A 21176-nucleotide genomic window follows, 5' to 3' on the forward strand; every position below is an offset into this window, starting at 1 on the left:
GATTTTCTGGCTCACCTTTTCTGTTGAGGAGTTCCTGGTATCAGATCCTTTTAACTTTTTTCCTTCTCTCTCAAGCTGGTCATGTTTCTCTCTTCTGGTCTCCTGTCTGGGTATGTGGGGGCCGGAGGGGGAGTACAGGGTTCAAGCCTGGTTGCCAGGTTAATTGGAGTTGAATGGGGAAGTAATTGGGGGTGGAGGAGCCCTTGTCTCTATTATGTAAACATTCAATTAATTCCTCTACTTTCCTAATATACTTTCCTGTGTGTCCCTCAGTCCAGAGACTCCAGAGACCCTCTGTTTCAGCCTCTGAAAATAGGGGCAGAGGGTGTTGCTTGGTTTTCAAATACGAGACTATCTCCAGGTCTAAGTAATCAGTAGACTTTCAACCAGTTCCCCTGGCTTTTGCACCACCCTCACTTCCATTTCTCATGGTACCTAGTTTATAATTCTCTTTTAAATTAATTTGTATTAGAGTATAGTTGTTTATAAAGCTGTTAGTTTCTGCTCTACAGAAAAGTGAATCAGCTGTATGTATACGTACATCCCCTCTTTTTGGGGGGATTTCTTTTCCGTGTCGGTCACCACAGAACGCCGAGTAGCGTTCCCTGAGCTATTCCACAGGTTCTCATTCAGCTCAGCTCAGCTCAGTCTCTCAGTTGTGTCTGACTGCGACCCCGTGGGCTGCGGCACACCAGGCTTCCCTGTCCATCACCAATCCCCGGAGTTTGCTCAAGCTCCTGTCCATCAAATTGGTGATGCCATCCAACCATCTCATCCTCTGCCGTCCTCTTCTCCTCCTGCCTTCAGTCTTTCCCAGCATCAGGATCTTTTCCAGTGAGTCAGTTCTTCGCATCAGGTGGCCAAAGTATTGGAGTTTCAGCGTCAGCATCAGTCCTTCCAATGAGTATTCAGGATTGATTTCCTTTAGCATTGACTGACTTGATCTCTTCGCTGTCCAAGGTACTCTCAAGAGTCTTCTCCAACACCACAGTTCAAAAGCATCAATTCTTCTGTGCTCAGCTTTCTTTATAGTCCAAATCTCTCCTCCATACCTGACTACTGGAAAAACCATAGCTTTGACTAGATGGACCTTTGTTGGCAAAGTAATGTCTCTGCTTTTTATTTTTTTTGACAGTTCAATAACTTTATTGGACCATCAGCAATTAGTTCTCGTCCACATTGACTGTCTGTAGATTTTTGAAGGTGGTGACGGGCACGTAGGTAACCAGAGTGTAGAGCTTGTTTGGCGAGTCTTCGTCTTCGTTACATTTTCTGGACAACCGCACACGCATCCGGTATGGGACATTCCTGATTCCTTTGGCCCAGACGGCTTTGTTGAGCCTGGTGTCGATGCGCACGTCCGGAGTTCCCATCTCCTTCATGGCAAACTTCCGGATTTCTTTGAGTGCCCTAGGGGCACACTTCTTGAAACCCACTCCATGGATGCGCTTGTGAATGTTGATGGTGTATTCTCTTGTCACCACCTCGTTGATGGCCGACCGGCCCTTCTTCTTCTCGCCGCCCTTCTTTGCGGGAGCAATCCTGCAGGGCTGTGGTTGGAAAAGTGTCTCTGCTTTTTAATATGCTGTCTAATTTGGTCATAGCTTTTCTTCCAAGGAGTAAATGTCTTTTAATTTCATGGCTGCAGTCACCCTCTGCAGTGATTTTGGATCCCAAGAAAGTAAAGTTTCTCACTGTTTCCATTGTTTCTGCATCTATTTGCCATGAAGTGATGGGACCAGATACCATGATCTTAGTTTTTTGACCGTTGAGTTTTAAGCCAGGTTTTTCACTCTCCTCTTTCACTTTCATCAAGAGGCTCTTTAGTTCTTCGCTTTCTGCCATAAGGGTGGTGTCATCTGTATATCTGAGGTTATTGATATTTCTGCCGACAATCTTGATTCCAGCTTTGCTTCATCCAGTGTGGCATTTCACACCATGTACTCTGCATATAAGTTAAATAAGCAGAGTGACAATATACTCCTTCTATTTTATACATAGCATCAATAGTGTATATATGTCAACCACAATCTCCCAGTTCATCCGAACTCCTCTCTCCCCGGCTTTGGTACCCACACATTGGTTTTCTATGTCTGTCTCTATTTTGGTTTTGTAAATAAGATCATCTGTACTATTTTTCTAGATTCCACATATATGCGTTAATATACAGTAATTGATTTTCTCTTTCTGACTTACTTCACTCTGTATTACACTGTCTAGGTCCATCTACTTGTTGATCCATTGGGATTTATGAGTAATGAACTGGGTTGTTTTTGGCATTTTTGCATCAACTTACAGTGCAGACTTTAGATCCTCCAAGTTACTGTCCATTTGTTTGCTTTTTAATTTCAAAATTTTGTTGCGGCTGTTTTTCTTTCCATTCTTTTTACCCTTATGGGTTTATGCCTTTAAAAATTAATTTTCATCTTGTTATCTGGTTTGGATTCTGGAGGCAACAGAGGTAAATGCCTGTGTGCAATCCTCCATCTTTGACCAAATGTCACTGGCTCATCTTTTCTTTGGGAGAACCGTTGATATCTGATTATTTAGGGACTTTTTTCCCCTTTGAACTGGTTAGATTACCCAGGAGAGACTCTTCTGGTTTCTTGTCTGGAGGGTAAAAGCCAGGTTACCCATATAATGGGGAATTAAGATTCTCCCTGAGATCACTGTTCCCTTAGCTTGTCTCCAACTTGATTTTTTTTTACAATCCATATCCCAAATGAATATATTGCATACAATTTTAAAATTATGGCTCATAATTAATTTATAGACGTCACACTTTGATGAAGCAATAAGATTAAGAATCCAACATTTAAAATGCTTAAATTTATAGCTTAGATCCACTAAATTCTGACTCCGTGTTGATGTCCTGGAGAGAAGCTGCAGACCAATAATGCTTTTGAAAACTCTGCCCTTTGTTGAATGCCTCTCATCGTATTATTGATTTCTACTAGCTCAGATTTATATTTAAAATAACTACTGCCAGAAATTATATTTGCATTTTTTGCTTTTGATTTAAACTAAATGAGACAAATGAATCTTTATAATGTATTTGTTGATGCAATTCATAGAAACTGATTTAAATGATATCTTTGCTGTTGCTGTTTTGGCAAATTAACTAAAACCCTAATAATCTGGAATCTTCTACTTTGTCCCCACTTTTCAACTCCAGGATACTTCATTGTTCACAATGCAGGCAGACCAGAGTATGTTCAACATGGTGAGTTGATTTTGGTTTGTGTTTTGGGAAAATTTTTCATTACCACCAAATGTTCCAAGGTTGATCATTGTAGGTAATTTAGAGCTTAAATATTCAGTGTGGTTTCTGCAGCTCTCTCTTTTCTAGAAAATAGGAAGGAAAGCTCCTGAAAAATCATGTGACTTTGAATGTGGTTGCTTCTATTTGTAAAGGCACAGTGATCCTGGCAAAAATCAAAGTATCTTAATTATGGGCTTTGATGGAACATGAAGTCTAGCCATTCAAGAACATGGATGTTTCTGTGTAACTATAACTTATGCTACAGGACTGACAATGAAATTGCCTCAATAATTCATGCTTCAGATCCTTACTTTTTCTTGAACCCGAGCTACTTCATCTCTCATCTCCTCCCTTCTTTTTGTGACCTGTAGAAAGAAGTAATGCATGGTAGAGATGTGATGCCTACTTTGCTGCCAAATGAGATAAAGAGAAAAATTTAGCTCGGGAGTGAGTAGGAAGCAGAAAGGTTACTCTGGGTGTTAGAGGAGATTCTTGCAAGATTGGTTATCATAGGAAACATGTAGCAGCAGCTTACTGCTAAGGCTGAACGAAGAGACCTTGAGTGATGTCACAGAGCTTGTCAGTGCTACACTATGGAGGATTTGGGCTCCTTGAGGATTAGTTCAGGAAGGTTATTTATAGCACACTGCTTTTCCTGTGGGAGTGTCATAGAATTATCCCAGCTCTGGCTTTCACTTTGGAAACTCAGAATTGGATTTAAGTAGAATGAATTTTTCCTTTTAGATGATTTCACTTCTAAGAAAGGATTTCTGCTCGGGAAGGTTAATTGGCCATTTTTCAAAGACAAGTGTTTCTCTAACACTCTGTCCATAGATGGGTGTATTTTTGCCTTTTGGGTAACCAGGTAAAAGGTGGAGTCTGTGATGCCTGCAAATGAAGAGTTAAATGTTTAAAATTCATACTATATTGGTGTTAATAATGGAGCCAGAGAGACTTATGTTTCATGATCATTGGTGGTTTTCAGTCTGGGTGATGGGGTACGGGTTATATTGACACTGGAGGATGAGATTTTTAATTATCAATTGTGAATGAGTTAAAAAATGGAGAAATACTGCTGTAAAAAAAAGGCAATGTGTCATCAGTAAATTCACACCTACTGCAATTACAAATTTCTGGCCCAGAATCCAGTGGTTTTTAAGTTTCTCTGAACATCTTACCACACCTACACACACAGCTGGTTCTAGGAGCTTCCATGTGTGCCCTTCTCTTCTCTTTATCTGTGTTTTCTGAAGCATATTTCTTGTACCTTCTTTCCATTGGGGAGCTTAGCTGTGTCATGCCCAGCACTGCAGATGCTGCTAGTGTTGGCTCTGCGCTATGAAGGACTGCGAGATCACAGTGAACCTCACCCACTGAGTTGCATTTGTATAGCATCTTCCGAGAAGCAGAACAATATCTGAACATGGGTTCATTGACTGATCTAAGCAAAGCAGAGGCTGAAGTTGGTAGTCAGCTGCACATCTCCCTAGTCTTCATCTTGTGGCCCCACGAGATATCCCTTGAGTACAAGTTTAAACCTTGTTGAATCTGCAAACCCTACTCTGGACTCAGGATTGCCTCCATGGCCCTTTGAAGTTCTCATTAGAGTAGCTGTCTTGAGTTTGGAGAAGGTAGTTACCATATTGGAATGTGTCTAGACCCCTTAACTCCACTCTCCCAAACCATCTCTTCTTACCTTGCATTGGCCTGCTTTCCAGCTTATCACAGAGGATGCTAGAAAATGTGTACTCTAGCAACACTACTTGTTTTGTTCTAAAGCAAGAATTCCATTTCTGAGTCTTCAGAGTTAAACCATCGTGGCATCCTGCTGCCACTAATATATACAGAGAATACCTCTCCTCTGAATGTATAATGATGGCTACTCCAGCGAACACCAGTGCCCGCAGATGGGTACAGCATGGTATCAACCCATTTAAAATGTTTGCCAGGGGAAGCTTCTCATAGGAAAAAAAAGTGCTTGAAACAGGGCACAATTCCTGAAAGTCTACTTTAAGATCTTTCCACGAGATGCTGTTACCTTTACTTTTTCTTCTATCTTGACAAAATATTTTCCATTTTACATCATCCTAGAAGGATTAGATAAGTGACTTAAGTTTCCAAATTTGAGCAGCCTGTTTTAGGTACAGTCATGCTATCATGTTTCAGCCTTACTCATCATTCCATGAATTCTATTTGTCCCCCAGAATTTTACTTTATAATGCTATATTATAATATTTGGTGTGATATTATTATTAGAGGAAAATATTGTGACTTGTGGCATATAACCAATTCCTCCTCTTTATACTTTGCTTCCATTGAGTCATTGTCCGACTTCAACAAGCAAATGCCATTGGATTTATTCATGAAAACACCCTGCTTATTCTTGCCATGTATGAAACTTCAAAATTTTTCAGACTTCCAAGAAACCCAGACTGATGCAAATATTTTTTCATTTTAGGTTATCTTTGTTTTTGGTTTTGGGTTTTTTTAAAGATCTTAATGTAAACAGATAAATTTATTTGATAGATGTTTTGAAACTTTCTTGGCTCCTCGTCCCCCATTGCAGACTCAGCTCACAGTGGGGCAGCCATCTGCCCATGGGTTTCTTTGTCTTTGTCAAATTACCCTTCCTATCCTTGTTGTGTAGGTCATTTGATATCATCCTCTCATAGCCAGTCACCTTGACTTCCAAAATGATTAAATCGTACTGTGAGAGCTTATAGTATTTCTTAGCTGCAATGAAAACTTGTTCTATTATGAAGATAATTCCTTTTGAACAATACAAGTGAAATCTTTTCCCATAAAGAACTCCTGAGAGTAGATTAGAGTGAATTTTATCTCATTCTTTCTTAAAACTTGTGTCAGATCACCTTTGAAGGTTATAAAAGCCCATAAAAATACCAGATCTCTGTACATTTATCTACCTAAGTATCCTTTTATTTTTATTATGCCCTTTCAAGAAAGGGGTGATGTGACCTTGGCTTGGGTTGCAATGGAGGATTTGGGGGCAGCATAAGAGAAATAGTTTTCATATTTATCCAACAGCAGGCTATTCATTATTTTCTATTATCTCAGCATAACTTCGCCATCACTTCCCTGTGGAACCTGTCCTGTGCACCCATTTCAGTCTACATATGGGAGAGAGATGGCTTTTGATTTCTTACGGCAAATGTTTGACAAAGATTTCTGATTCCTCCAAAGGAAATATTTATTGGAGACTCCTTACTCTTCTAGGAAAACACTTTTAAACTTTCTTGTGGTTTAAACACCCTGATGGAAAAAGATCTTAACATACCTTCCAGTGGCCATTTGTACGTTAATCTATAAATCAAAAGACAGGAAATAGTTTCAGTAGCCACGGCAACATGGATTGATTGGCTGTGCTGTTTTTCATAGCTAGTTATTATTTAATCTTGCTAACTTTAAAACTGAAAAAGTCTGGAGCTAAGAGATTTCAGCATGGAATTGGAATCAGGAGGGTGTCTGTGGGTAGAGGTCCTAGTAGAAAGAAAAGACTTCACTCTGGTCTGCACAAGAGTCTAATTGCTATCACAGAGAATACTGCTCAGTAGTTCCTTAAAGAATTAGTTTATCATGTGAAAACGGCTGATGACTAAGGATTTCGTTGGAAGGAGAAGTGAAATATAGGGACTGAACAGGAATGTACAAGGGCAAGTTATCTATGATGATAGTGGCTCCTTGCCAGGTGGCTGAGTCTGTTCCTCCTAGCCGTCACTAGTCACTCCATAGTGACCATTCATATGCATTAATGCATTTTTATCTGAATCATTGGGATGACCCCTCAGTTTTTTGGCTGCAGTGCCCATCAACAGAGCGGGCAGTTCTCAGAACTGTGTTCTCCTTGAGTTCTTCCTTACTCCTTCCAATTTCCAAAGGAGGGAGCTCCTAGGATCTCTTCTGTCTCTGCTCCGTAGTGCAGAGTTCCGTATCAATGTCCCAAGAAGCGAATACTCAGAATGTTGAAAGCAAGAACAATGAGTCACAAAATGGTAAGTCTTTGCCCAACTTCAAAGGATATCGCAGTGATGGTATTGTGAAACTTAATACGTTTATTCCTAGACTTTTTCAGTTCTGTAAAGAACCATCATGCCTAATCTGGATTTTTTTTTTCCAACACACATTTAATGAAGCTAATTACCTATAGGGTGATGAAGAAAATCGTTAATTGTCCAGTATTCCATAACGTTACCTGTTTACATGTTGAATCTTTTTCCTCTAACCCTCAAAACAAACCATCAAAGGCTGAATCTGAACAGGCTCCACCCACAGAGCCGAAGGCCGAGGAGCCCCCTGCTGCTGTTCCACCTGCCGCTGGGCTGGACCTTGGACTGGACACCCGGGCTGAGGAGCCAGAGGAGGGGGCAGCGGTGAGCCCCACTCCCTCCCCCCCTCCGCTCACCTCCCCACCACGCTGTGCTCATCTCATCCCATTTCTCCCTCATCATTCCTGTTTCACTTGGGCCACATCACTTCCATACCTGTCACGGCTTCCCAAGTTCAAATGGCCTTTATTCCTTTGACAGTGAAAGTTCATTCTCTTATTTTTTTTTTTTTAAAAGGAAGATATCCAGAGACCTGATATAAGGCTATCATGTTGCCATAGGCTTGGTTCTCAATAAAGGGTACCTTGAACCTTTCTGCTACTTCCCATCCATGGTAAATAGGTGGTAATAACTCACAAATAACCTGACCTAGTGCTTGCCCCACCTGTGGTGGCTGATGGCGGACCTTCCATTAGGGACCAAGCTGCAGATGATAAACAGAAGGGTAATCACTTTGTTGTTTGTGTCTCCATATCGATTTCTTACAGTATTAGTCTTGTAGGTTGGTTTAGGCCCCATGAGGGACTGAAATCCCACATTAAAAATCATTGAATCTACAAGGATTCCTATGTGTACAACCATTTGCTCAAAATCAAGTCTGGTACTGGCTGTCATAATATGAGGGAACTTAAGGATCTATTTTGTGCAGAGGTGGAGACTCGTCTGTCTGCCTGGAAACCTCTCACCTTGCTCGCTGCAGCTGTGTACCACACCACATCCTAAAGTGGAATGGGCTCTATACACACCATACTGAATTGCATCATTTAACACACTTGGAAGTGTAGAATGATACCAAAGAAAATATAATCCAAAATGCCCATGGAGAGCAAAAGGAGTTTGTTTATGAAATGCAGTTAAAGCATCTCCCAAGAATTTGATCAGAGTGCTGCTGCTGCTGCTAAGTCACTTCAGTCGTGTCCGACTCTGTGCGACCCCATAGACGGCAGCCCACCAGGCTCCTCTGTCTCTGGGATTCTCCAGGCAAGAATACTGGAGTGGGCTGCCACTTCCTTCTCCATTTAATCAGAGTACCATTTAGTAAATACTACAGCCTTCACATAATCTGTACAGAGAAGGGAACCAATCTCTCAGTTTCCAAAATAACATTGCCTAGATGAGATAACTAGAGGAATGAAAGTTATGTTTTTGCTGTTGGTGCCTTCTGTTACTTTGCCATGAAAAGGTCAGTCATCTGTCTAATTTATCATTTATTAATAGAGTAGAAAAATAAATAATAGGGCAAGATAGTGATGCAAATATAAATTAAGAATGACTCAAGAAAAATGGTCATGTTTTCCATGTAGAGGTACAGAGTTGGGCCAGATCCTGTAAAGAGAACAAGAAATGTTTTTCTGCTAGACTGAGTCCCTCCTAGGAAGGCTGCTTGCACAGACTGGGAAGTGCTAAGACACCATGCTCTGGTGGAGAGTTTTCTCAACTCTCATCCCCAGATTCACAGGTGATCTCAGTCACTCAGTGCAGATTGAACTTTTTCATTTGGTGTCAGGTTGTGATCTCTGCACCTATTTAGGGTGATATAAGTAACAAAGGAAGGATTCCCAGGTGACTCAGTGGTAAAGTATCAGCCTGCCAGTGCAGGAGACTCAAGAGACCCATGGGTTCAGTCCCTGGGTCAGGAAGATCCCCTGGAGTAGGAGATGGCAACCCATTCCAGTATTCTTGCTTGGAAAAGCCCATGGACAAAGGAGCCTGGCAGGCTACAGTCTGTGGGGTTGCAAAGAGCCAAACACGACTGAGGAACTGAGTGGTGGTGATTAGTTGCTAAGTCGTGTCCGACTCTTGTGACCCCATGGACTCTTGTGACCTCATGGATTTTTGTTTTCTCAAATTCTAAGTTTATTGGTTGTCCAGTGAACTGAGTAGGTATCAATTATCAAGTACCTACTTGATAGGTACGTGATAAATGTATCAATTATCAAGTACCTACTTGATAGGCACGTGATAAATGTATCAATTATCAAGTACCTACTTGATAGGCACGTGATAAATGTAGTATGCACAGTACTTTGAAATCTTCGAAATCAAGGGTAGTATTAAAAATACTTAACAAGCTGCATGGTACAAGCATCAGCCATTACTAAACCTGGTTTCCCTCGTGTTGGGTGAGGAGATATTTGAAAGAATTCTTCATTCTGAAAATACTTGTCTCCTAAACCTCATTTGAACTTTAAAGAATAGAAATTTTCCTTGAGAAATAGAAAGACTTCAAGCAGTTGATTTATCCACCCTTAAATGAACTAAAACATAATAGCAAGAGAGGGCAGCTCACAGCAGTTCAGTTTGCCTAATGCCCATCAAAAGTGGATCCCTTTCATGTGTTTAGAATGAACGTACTTGGATGAAGTCAGTTCTTCCCCAAGTTCTCCCTTCTACTTAAGCAAATAACGTCAGACAGAATGTATTTTTGTTGGTGATGGACAGGGAGGCCTGGCGTGCTGCGATTCATGGGGTCTCAAAGAGTCGGACACGACTGAGCGACTGAACTGAACACAGGTTTATAGCTTCTTTCTCTTGGTCATAATCAAGATAATATTAGGGTTATTTTGTCTAAAGAAAGGTCTCTTCAGTTGCTAGATGTGTGATATTTAGTTGTAAAGACACGAAAATCCACAGTGTCCCAAGCTCTCATTAAGCAGACTGGCTGTGGCTGTCATCAATCAGGATGGGTTGACGTGACCTTTTGAGGTCATCATTTTTGCTACCAAAATGTCACCAGGTGGTTATTATTTCTAGTCTTGACAGTGCATTTCATATGAGGTGAAATTTGTGGTGGTTTTATTGAAAAAGAAGCAAATGTAATTTTGAAAACAGGAAATTTGAGCAGTGGATTACAAAGAAACCCTGGGCTCTCAAGAGAGGTTTATTACATTTTTGTTTGTTATTTTATTCCCTGAATAGCTAATATTGCCTTTAGTTTTTCCCCACAGCACCAAAAGCACCAAATTTTACCGCTGTCTCTGCCGGATGCATTTTATTTTATTTTTTTTCTTCTCTCTTCTTTATTTTATTTTATTTTTATTAGTTGGAGGCTAATTACTTCACAACATTTCAGTGGGTTTTGTCATACATTGATATGAATCAGCCATAGAGTTACACGTATTCCCCATCCCGATCCCCCCTCCCACTTCCCTCTGGATGCATTTTAAAAACCAACACTTGCTACCTCTTCTCTAGATGTTTCCATGTTATATAAGTACTGAAAATTTTCTTTAGGAAAGAAAATCAATATTTGTTTAGATATATATTAGAGAAATAGGTTAAAAAGTAAATGACGATGATTTTTGCCTATATTTATTTTCCTATATTTATTTATTTATTTGCCTATGTTTATTTCATTTTCTTGCAGAGAACCCCTTCTTTCTCTAAATTTCTGTCTGATCCTATAGTTTGCTCAAATGATGTGAAGTGGACCAATGTCTTTTTTCCCTATTAGTTTCAAAGAAATAATGCAGTGTAATTGAGTTTAGGGTTTAGCATTGTTTCCAAAACAAATAAATGAGAAAAAATATCAAGATAGATATTTTTAAAATATTTAGAATAATTTTAGAATCCTGGAAGGTGAAGCACTGACTACTTTTGATTTTGTTGTATTTTGTTTCTTTAAATATTTTGTCAAGCTTAAGTTGACTTGTCAAGGCCAATTTAAACCAACAAATATAGATGGATAGATAGACAGATATAGATAGATATACCATGAACTTCATCTTGCCAGGGAATAGTTCTGTCTGTGTGTATAGAAGACATATGCTAGTTTCCCCCCTTTATTCAGCTGGTAGAGACACATTTGAGCCTCTCTAGATGTGAGGCTCTCTTCTGGTTCTGGGGGATACAGTTTTGCAGGTAGTAGCTGTGGCTCCAGCCATCCTAGTTCACATGGAGTGGTGAGGGAGGAGGCTGACATTAAATAGGGCTCAAGGCATCCTTCTGTGATGAGCATGTGGGTGGGAAACAGCACTGAGTTTTCTCCTTCTGCTGCGTGAACTGGGGAGCTCAGACTTCACTGTGTCTCTACCTGTGAGCTTGGATCTGTCAGGAAGACACTGAGGACCAGAGGAAGCCAGATGAGGCTGATTTCTTGTCTGCTTCTCATCATCATAGAATTATGTTCAGATGCAAAGTACGCACTCTGAAGTATGCCTTACATATATAATTATATATATTTCCCTGGTGGCTCAGATGGTAAAGAATCTGCCTGTACTGAAGGAGATCGGGTTCTGTCCCTGAGTTGGGAAGATCTCCTGGAGAAGGGCATGGCAACCCACTCCACTATTCTTGGCTGGGGAACCCCATGGAGGGAGGAGCCTGGCGGACTACGGTCCATGGGGTCGCGAACAGCCAGACCCAACTGAGCAACTAACACACACACACACACAAACTAATTTGTGTGTGTGTGTTATGCATGCCTTGGAGATGGATTTACCTCTTTACTTTTCTTAGAAAAACAAAGTCACAGGAATGGTTATTTTCTCTGAGTTTGACTGCACTCCTATTAGCAGCTAACTACATTCTCAGTACCCCTCAGGCCAAACAAATAGCTGTTTCTTTTGTGTTCCAGGCACCCAGCAGAGATCTGGGTGTATAATGTATACCCAGTAAATTCTGAGTCATTGATTTGTTGATTGATTGACACTATAATCTGCTTACCTGAATGAGACTACAGCCAAAGCTATTAAAATACAGATATTACAGGATCATTTTCTTTCTGTTTCCATTCAGATAATTGAATTTTTGTATCTAGGAAAAGGAAACTGTTTATTATGATCAAAAGCAGGGCCACCTATCTTGTTATGCTGCCCAGGAGCCCTGTGACATCTGAGCCTCAGTTGCCACAAATGGAAAATGGGGTTAGTGTTAATTGCCTTCACAGTTTCCTATGAGGGCTTGGAAATAAGCCACGTTCCTAGTTTAACATCTGGAACATAGAGGTTCCTCAAACAATGAGAGCTGGATAATATTATTGTCATCGTCTTCATGATAAGTGGTCCCCCCCAAGATAAGCATAAGTCAGCGATACCTTTACTCTGAGAAGGGGAAGGCCAGAGATGCGGAGGTAACAGCCCCCCTTTTCAGTTTGCTGCACGATGATATTAAGGGACTTGATCTTGTATAGGTCCCCATCCAGGCCAGGTTCCTCCTGGATCCTGAAGAAGCTGCATCCCATCAAAATTCTTTGCCCTTTCTAAGAACACTGTGTCTCTTCTAGGGACCTTCCTATTGGGTCCACTGATAGGAAGTGTTCCAAACTTCACTGCCAGGAAGATATGGTCATTCGGAGGCATGCAGCCTCCTTCAGGAGCAGTGGAGAGAACACAAAGGCAGGTGAGTTCCAGAGATTGACACAAAGTTGATTCCAGTGGTCAGGCCAAGAACTTGCTTTCTCTCTACCATTGTACCAGGTCATAGGGAAGAGACAAAGTTAGCCAGGACTAACATGAAGGTAACAAGATGATAGACAACTCCCCATGCCTCACACCTCACAGAGCAGATTGACTTGGGGTTGTCAGTTTCCATCTCTGAAAATGGGGTGCTGGTTGTTTTCATATGTGGCTGATATTAAGTATTCATTAGCCACCTACTAGCTGGCATACACAGACTGTCTTCCCTGCTTCCTGGGTTTCATGTTCCAAAGCCCTTTTTTGCAAGACCCATGTGAGGATTGTGTGATGTTGTTATTTTGTTCAGAGTGTTATGGTTACACGTGAACATCGACATGAGGTTTCAGATTATTCTTCCATCTTCGAGGAGCCCTTTGTCCACAGTTGGTGCCTAGTGATTTTTTTTTACTTTTGGCATGTACTCACTTTTTTCTGTTGAGATACAATTCATGTAACATAAAATTAATCAATTTAAAGTGAACCTAACATAAATTAATCGATTTTTTATTGAGGTGCAATTCACATAACAATTGATTTAAAGTGAAAACTTCAGTGGCTTTCGTACATTCCTAATGTTGTACAACTACTATATCTGTCTAGTTCTGAAACCTGTTTATCACTCCAAATTAAAACCTTGTGCACATGGTCCCCTCCTCCCCTCCAACCCCGGGAACTGCCGGTCTGCTTTCTGTCTATATGGATTTTTCTACTCTGGATATTTCATATGCATAAAATCATACAATATATAACCTCTTGGTTCTGGCTTAGTGTATACTTTTATTTATAATATTGAGTCTCAAACAATCCCAATACTGCCTTACTCTGTGTGGTCTTCAGTAAAAGGCAGTTTATGACTAAAGACACCAAGAGAATTAAGGTATAGTCAACAGGACCATATTGAATGCTAATAATTGACATGCCTCCTCTCACAGCAATCCCAAGAAAGATGATATTTAGGAATCATTGTCCCATTTTGCAGATTAAGAAGACTGAGACACAGTTTAAGTGGTTTAAATGAAGATTACATACCCAGAAAGTGATGCCATGAAATGTGAATCCTGACATTTTAATTCATAGATACTCCTCTCTTAACTACTACAGAGGCTATGTTTTTCAAAAAAGCAGGTTTTAAAAGTATGTTTACAGACCAGTCTAAAGCCAACAGGATTACGATTGGGCTGAAATCCCTCCATGGTGACACCAGGACTTTCTCCACGCCACACTTAGACTTGATATATATTTCTGGTGTGAAGCTGAAGGGTCAAAAAAGGAACAGAAATGTTCATACAGCCCCAACCTTGAGTTTCTCTGAGGCAATGAGTATCCTGATCCTCCACTTTGGCTGCAAAGCAAGGATCTAAGGTGATATATTGGAAAGATCACTGAATAAGAGTCTGGAGAATTGGCTCTGTGGCTAACTGTTGAGGTGGCCTTGGGGAAATCATTTTCCCTTTCTCTCCCAATTTTCTTCATCTCTCCTCTGTAAGTTGTACTTGATACACAACATGTTCTCTTGCTGCTCTCAAAAATCTACAACTTATTCCATTAAACAGTGAAAAATTCCCAAAACCCCTCATGGTAACGAGTACCCTTCATTTGTGTCTTATAGCTTCTATTTGCTAAGCAAATGGGGTGACAGAATGGCCTGGGGTATGTTTTACTTACTCTAGTCAGAGGCTGTCATATCCTAAGGTAGACAGTTGGGTCTTCAAAGGGTGACTGTCAACTCCCTATCCTTCCTCAAGATCCAGTCCCCTGACTGCCATCTGGGTGGGTCCCAGGCTACCCAGGGAGGTGTCCATGGTTCTGGCAGGGTCAGGGTTGGGAATTTTAAGCATGGTGACATATAGGTGATTGGCAGATCTCCATTTTTTGATCTCGACCCTGGGTGTGCCTGGTAGCCCTGCCTCGGCCTTCTGCCAACCCAAGCCTGGACCTACTCACAAGAAGGCAATTTGAGCAGTGACAGCAGGTGCTCAAATACACCGTAGCCAGGCAGAGTGAAATGTTTATTGTGCAGTAGAGGCGTTTTCCTTAAACAAGCTCTTTGCAACTCCCACTGAGGCGGTGTTTTGTGGCTACTTCTGAAACTAACACTTGATCATTTCAAAACCTCTGAGAGTGTGCAACACACAATCTTTACCTTTTGCATGCAAAGATAGATCCACTTTTCCTGTCCACTTCTCCCAAAGAAGAGATTGCAAATAATCTCTAATTAAAACTTGGTTTTAATATGTACTATTATTGGATAGTCTACTATGACCTTAAAGGCCAAATTAACCCCAAATTCATTAACTTTGGTATTTCAGCAGGAGATCGTAATTTATAAAGAAAGTATGGGGCTAAATCAGACAGATGTTGCCATGGCAACACCTCTGCCAGCAGCTGAGTTGCTCTGGGACCAGGCTGCTGAAGGTTTATGATGGGACTGCAGGCCATGCTAGGAGAGTAGATTGAAAAGGATGATTAAGATGAAGGTCGGGGTCGGGGAGGAACCATGAAATTCCTTTATTAGAAGGAAATTTCTTTATTAGAAAGAAAATGTGAAAGTGTTAATCACTCAGTCATGTCTGACTCTTTGCTATCCCATGGACTGAAGCCCTGCAGGCTCCTCTATCGTGGATTTCTCCAGGCAAGAATACTGAAGTGTGTTGCCATTCCCTTCTCCAGGGAATCTTCCCAACCCAGGACTGAACCCAGGTCTCCTGCATTGCAGGCGGATTCTTTACCATCTGAGCCAGCAGGGAAGCCCAGAAAGAAAATGTAGGGAGTAGCAAATGAAGTTTGTAATACCAGGTACTACAGAGGAAGGGAGCACCAGTGGTGGTGAGGTGTTCCCTGGGAAAGCTCATACTACCGTTCTACTGTAGGGAAATTGTCACCTGCCATTTTGTTTTTTGGGTTATTTTTTAGTATTTATTTGACTGAGCCAAGTCTTGGTTGCAGCATGCAAACTCTAAGTTGTAGCATGTGGGATCCAGTTCCCTGACCAGGGATTGAACCTGGGCCTCCTGCGCTGGGAGCACAGTCTTAGCTGCTGGACCATCAGGGAAGTCACTGCTGTGTTCTAAGTGTGGTTTGTGTGCAAAGGGGTACCCTCCACCAGGCTGTGTCTTAGGACACGGATTTTCCTTTCTCTGCTACTGCTGCTAAGTCACTTCAGTCGTGTCCGACTCTGTGCGACCCCATCCCTGGGATTCTCCAGGCAAGAATACTGGAGTGGGTTGCCATTTCCTTCTCTAGTTGCCTCTTAAGCTTTTCTTTAAGATGGATCCTTAAGGAAATCCTATATTTTCATAACACGTTTGTATTTTCAGACAAGTCAAGAGCTCAGGTTGGATCCAGAAGAAGGCAAGGGCAGCCTGCAGCCAGGATTCACACTGTGGGATCCATCTCCCTTTGTTACTTCCCAAAGGGACTCAGGGGTCACTCCAGCTCTAGTGTTTATCAGTGGGAGAGTCAAAACTAACACCTGGGTCTCCAGCTCCATCTGCAGGGCTCCTCGCCCTCCATCATATTTCCTCACTTGTAAAATGAGAACATAGGGCGTGTAGGGGGCTTACTGTACCTGCTCACATCTCCATCTGCAAATGTGCAATGCACAGTATTTCCTTCTGTTTGTGAAGATAATCCACCTTTCCTAGATGAGCCCTCTGATCCTTCCAGCTTTGGAATCATATCAATGTTTAACTTGTGAACATCTCTAGGACTGCCCAGGTGCCCAGCTTCTGTGTGTTTTCAGTTATAACTCTGCAGTGCACTGGGGAAACCAGGATGATCTTCTTTTCCACTTTCTCATTCTGTCTCTATTTCTAAACAGTAGAATTTTCAGAAATATTGGCAAAAATAATGAGGAGAAAGTCTATCTAACCAACCTCTTCTCAATAGCTTTTTACCATATGATTTGTATCACAAAAGAGGGGTTTTATGACATGGTTGCTTAGGTACCCAGATCATGTCTGCAAATAGATTTTGAATCTATGAATCTCATCTTTTTGTTTGTTTTATTTATTTTTAATGGAGTATAATGGCTTTACAGTGTCATGTTAGTTTCTGCTGTACATTGAAATGAATCAGCTGTATGTATACATATATCTCCCCACCCCCCGGCCTTGGACCTCTCTTCCACTGCCCGCCCCCCCCACCCCAAATCTCATCTTAAAGACAGCATTCCTAGAGTGTAAGTGAATGCATTGGTTGTAAGAAACACACTCAAATTCTTCAGCAAACATTGCTTGTTTGGAGTTGACAGTAGGATGTCATGGGTCTGTGGAGGTGCCAGGTCTGAGCATCACAGTGGGACTCTTAATTTGAGAGGTACATTGTCTACTTGAATGCTGGTTGGTGTGAAGAAACACAAGATTTAGAGTCAGATTGTCCCAATCCTAGTTTACTGACTTCTTGAGTTACTTCAGCTCTTAAGTATGAGTTGATTTGTGTAGAAAGTGGGACTATAGCTAATAGGGCTGTTGGACAAATAATATGCGATAGATGTAAAGCACCTGGGATGGTGCCTGGAAAACTGTAGAGTCACAGTAAATGTCAGTTTCCCCCACAGGCTGCAGAATGTGCATATATACTGAAACTGTCAGAGGCTCTGCCAAGAGCAAATGTCAGGAAGATGGCTACTCTCTGATTTTAGTATAATCAAATTAAAAAATATATGTTTCTTACATTCTTTACTTATCATTAAGAAATATATTTCAGGCATTGTTCAGAGCAAATATTGACAAGAAAACAGTGAATAAATAAATCAATAAATTACACAAAGCCCACAGATTATAAATTCCTCTGCAGCCGATCAGGGCTCTTCCTCGTCTCGATTCTCATCCTTGTTGGCCTGCTTCTAAGACGGCCACCAGCAACCAGAGGGACTGGCTAGTTTCGGTCACCCCTGGGGCTCCCCTGCTTTGCAGGATACGGGCACCATTGTTGCCATGCATTCATATCACTCTACTTCTAGAAAATCTCGCTAAGGCCAGTAGGTGTTTGAAAAGACTGTCACGATAAAAAGGCAGTAAGATCTGTACGGTATGGTAAACTGAGAAATGCTCACCTCGGAGAACATCCCATGTGGGTCTCTGTGACTTCTCTGATGAATGTGCAAATTGTTTATAGGGTGCTTGTCATGCACAGACCTTGTGGATACAGTAAACAACCCGCGGGCAGGGAGAACTAATTTTAACCTGTTTTTGTGTCGGATGTTTTCCACCATAAATCGATTAGGCCAACCGAAATAGTATACCAAGGTAGTCTAATTTTGGCAGCAGATAAGGTACTAGTGTTTCTCTTAAAATGTAAAGGGAAAAAAAATTGACAATGTTGACTCTCAAAGGCTTGAAATACTTTCAGTAGTTTCCGCCCTCTGGTCTCCCTTAAAAACAACAGCAGCAACAACAGAAAAAAAGCATTTAAAAAATATCCAGTGGCAGTCCTTAGTCATTGTGGTTGCGGGTGTAACATCTGTGGTAGCAAGCAGAGTCTAGAAAAAACTAAATTTAGAGTCTAAAACTACATTAGCTAACAAATTGGAATGCATAAAAATAATCATAAAAGAGGGATAACTCTCCCTGAAAACCTTTTTAATCTCCTCTTGATTTATCTGGAACAAACACTGAATCTGAGCAAATGGATTCCATTTCCACTGTATCTTTATGTTATCTATTATTGCTGCCAGTAAATAGGCACTGGAACTATTTTGGTAAGAGCAAAAACGATGGGGCAGATTCCAGACATAAGGTGAGGATCAGGGCATCCTTGATTTTCAGAGCAATGTCAGACAGAGGCAGAAAGATGCAAGGGAATACAGGTAGAGACAGCCCTCTCTTTTTGTAATATTCCTGCCTGTGTGCATGCTCAGTCGCTTCAGTTGTGTCCAATTTTTCAACCGTATGGACTGTAGCCCTCCAGGCTTCCCTGTCCATGGAATTTTCCAGGCAAGAATACTAGAGTGGGTTGCCATGCCCTCCTCCCGGCCATCTTCCTGACCCAGGGATCAAACCCACGTCTCCCGCGGCTCCTGCATTGCTGGCAGAGTCTTTACCGCTGACTCACCAGTGCTGTGCTGTGCTTAGTCGCTCAGACATGTCCAACTCTTTGCAACCCCATGGACTATATCCCGCCAGGCTCCTCTGTCCATGGGGATTCTCCAGGCAAGAATAGGAGTTGGTTGCCCTGCCCTCTTCCAGGGGATCTTCCCAACCCAGAGATCGAACCCAGGTCTCCCACCTTGCAGGAGGATTCTTTACCATTAGAGCCGCCAGGGAAACCCTGTCCTGTTCTTAAGGTTTCTAAAATCGGAGTATTAATTTCAGCTAGAGAAATAGAAATTCATTTCTAATGGACTCAGAGAATGCTGGAAAAGTGATCATTTCTTCTCTTTTTTAAGTAGGTCATTCAAACTGTTCAACTTTTCGTCTCTATAGCTTCCCTGGTAATGCTAGTGGTAAAGAACCTTCCTGCTAATACAGGAGACTTAAGAGACATTGGTTTGATTCCTGGGTTGTGAAGATGTCCTGGAGGAGGGAATGGCAACCCATTCCAGTGTTCTTGCCTGGAGAATCCCGTGGGCAGAGGAGCCTGGTGGGCTGAAGTCCATGGGGTCACAAAGAGTCAGAGTTGGCCGAGGCGACAGCACACGCGCATGCCCTGTAGCCAAAGTGCCGTTTCCTTGGCACCTTGTCTTTATTGTCATTGTTACTTTTAGTATTTAGGTGAGTCTTATTTTCCATCATTCTTATCAACGACTTTCCACATGCTCCATCCCTTTTTTGTGACAGGGGTCAGGTAAATTGGTGACATGCTGAAGCTTTACTCTTTTGCGTTCAGAGTATCAGAGCAGGCAGACAGAGCCCTTGGTCTCCACCTGCTGGTGGCCGGCGTCACTGCAGCCACCCTCTCAGGTCTAAATCGGATCCAGTCAATGATGATGCCTGTTAAAATTATTAGCGAAGGAAAGGTGATAACATGCATATCTTGCACTAGTAAGATCGGATACAACAAAACTGATGGTTATATACAGCTGTAGAGATAAATCAGGAACTCATTATTAAAGGTAAAACATTACTTTTGGCCACACCATTCAATACCTCACAGAAATCTATTCTCTTCAGGAGATATATCGATTCAGTTGAGAGTAAAATCCAATTACTAATAGTATGTAGTTGGAACATGTATGTAAGGAAGGTTTTATGTGTAATCACTTGGGGGAGCAGCCTGTCACGTAACATAATGTCTGTGTTTTGATCTGTAATAGAACGTCTGTGTGTGTGTAGTAGTATTCACCACTCAGCTTGCCCATGCTGTCTGCATGATACAGAGTCTGTCTGGCCTGAAACTGCTGAAACCAGGGGGTTTTCACTCTGTAGGGGTGATTTTTTTTCAGACAGATGGAAAAAAGATATAACTTAAAACGATGACAACACAACTTGCTTTCGACATTTGAACTGCTAAGTCCATTGTATACACATTGTGTTTATGTGTAGTTTATGTGTAGTTTCTTAGGATCCTGGAGAGAGCTTGTTGGTTTCTCCAACAGCAAAGCTAAGAGCCCTTGTTTATCAGTCTTCTTGAAATTAAGATGCCCTCCTAAGTTATATTCTGACCATTACTCTTTCAACAGTGGCAACAATAACATATATAAAAGACCTATGTTTATGTAAAACAAGAGATATAATTCTTTTAACCTTTTAAGTTAACCTTTTATTATAGGAATTTTCAGTCATTCACCTAAATATAAATCCCTCTGTACCTCATACCCCACTTAAGCACTTAAGTGCTTATAATGCACCTTAAATACATATCATGTAAAAGGTTATTTTTCTGAACTCATGTACTTAATGACAGAGTAGAAAAAAAACTACATTCTATGTCATGGCCAGTGACTGTGTTTTAAATCATTGCATACTTTGTGGAGATAATAGGATATCAAATTCTGGTAATAGGAAATTCTCCTAAGAGAAGGAAATAGCTTCTAAGAATATGAGTGATACTTGTCCATATAACAAATACTACACTGCTAGCATATTTTTCATTTCTAAAGTAAAATGTTGTAGAAAATGTATTCAGAAGCAGGTTAATTTTATATTAGTTATTTTTGTTTTTATTGCAGTATGGTTGGCTCACAATTGTGTTAGTTTCAGGCATACAGCAAAGTGACTCAGTTTTATATATATA

At 41.2% G+C, this 21176-nt stretch overlaps 2 protein-coding genes across 3 annotated transcripts in view; one reads left to right on the forward strand and one right to left on the reverse strand.

Annotated features, from left to right (window-relative positions):
* AMPH (amphiphysin) overlaps positions 1-21176 on the forward strand; it is a 210384-nt gene that overhangs the window by 175529 nt on the left and 13679 nt on the right. The window contains exons 16-17 of one of the 2 annotated variants that reach the window (XM_043463552.1): positions 3176-3223; positions 7525-7650. In XM_043463552.1, coding sequence (XP_043319487.1) covers positions 3176-3223; positions 7525-7650 — 174 coding nt within the window. The remainder of the gene's footprint in view (positions 1-3175; positions 3224-7524; positions 7651-21176) is intronic. The other variant, XM_043463553.1, reaches the window with a different exon arrangement.
* Positions 1123-2637, reverse strand: LOC122438911 (60S ribosomal protein L31-like). The gene is made up of 2 exons (XM_043464231.1): positions 2634-2637; positions 1123-1570 (listed from the first exon to the last, which is right to left on the reverse strand). The coding sequence occupies exons 1-2, from the start codon at positions 2635-2637 to the stop codon at positions 1164-1166; spliced, it is 411 nt and encodes a 136-aa protein (XP_043320166.1). The 3' UTR covers positions 1123-1163.

The sequence above is a fragment of the Cervus canadensis genome, chromosome 3 (genome assembly GCF_019320065.1).
Source record: "Cervus canadensis isolate Bull #8, Minnesota chromosome 3, ASM1932006v1, whole genome shotgun sequence".
Classification (NCBI taxonomy): domain Eukaryota; kingdom Metazoa; phylum Chordata; class Mammalia; order Artiodactyla; family Cervidae; genus Cervus; species Cervus canadensis.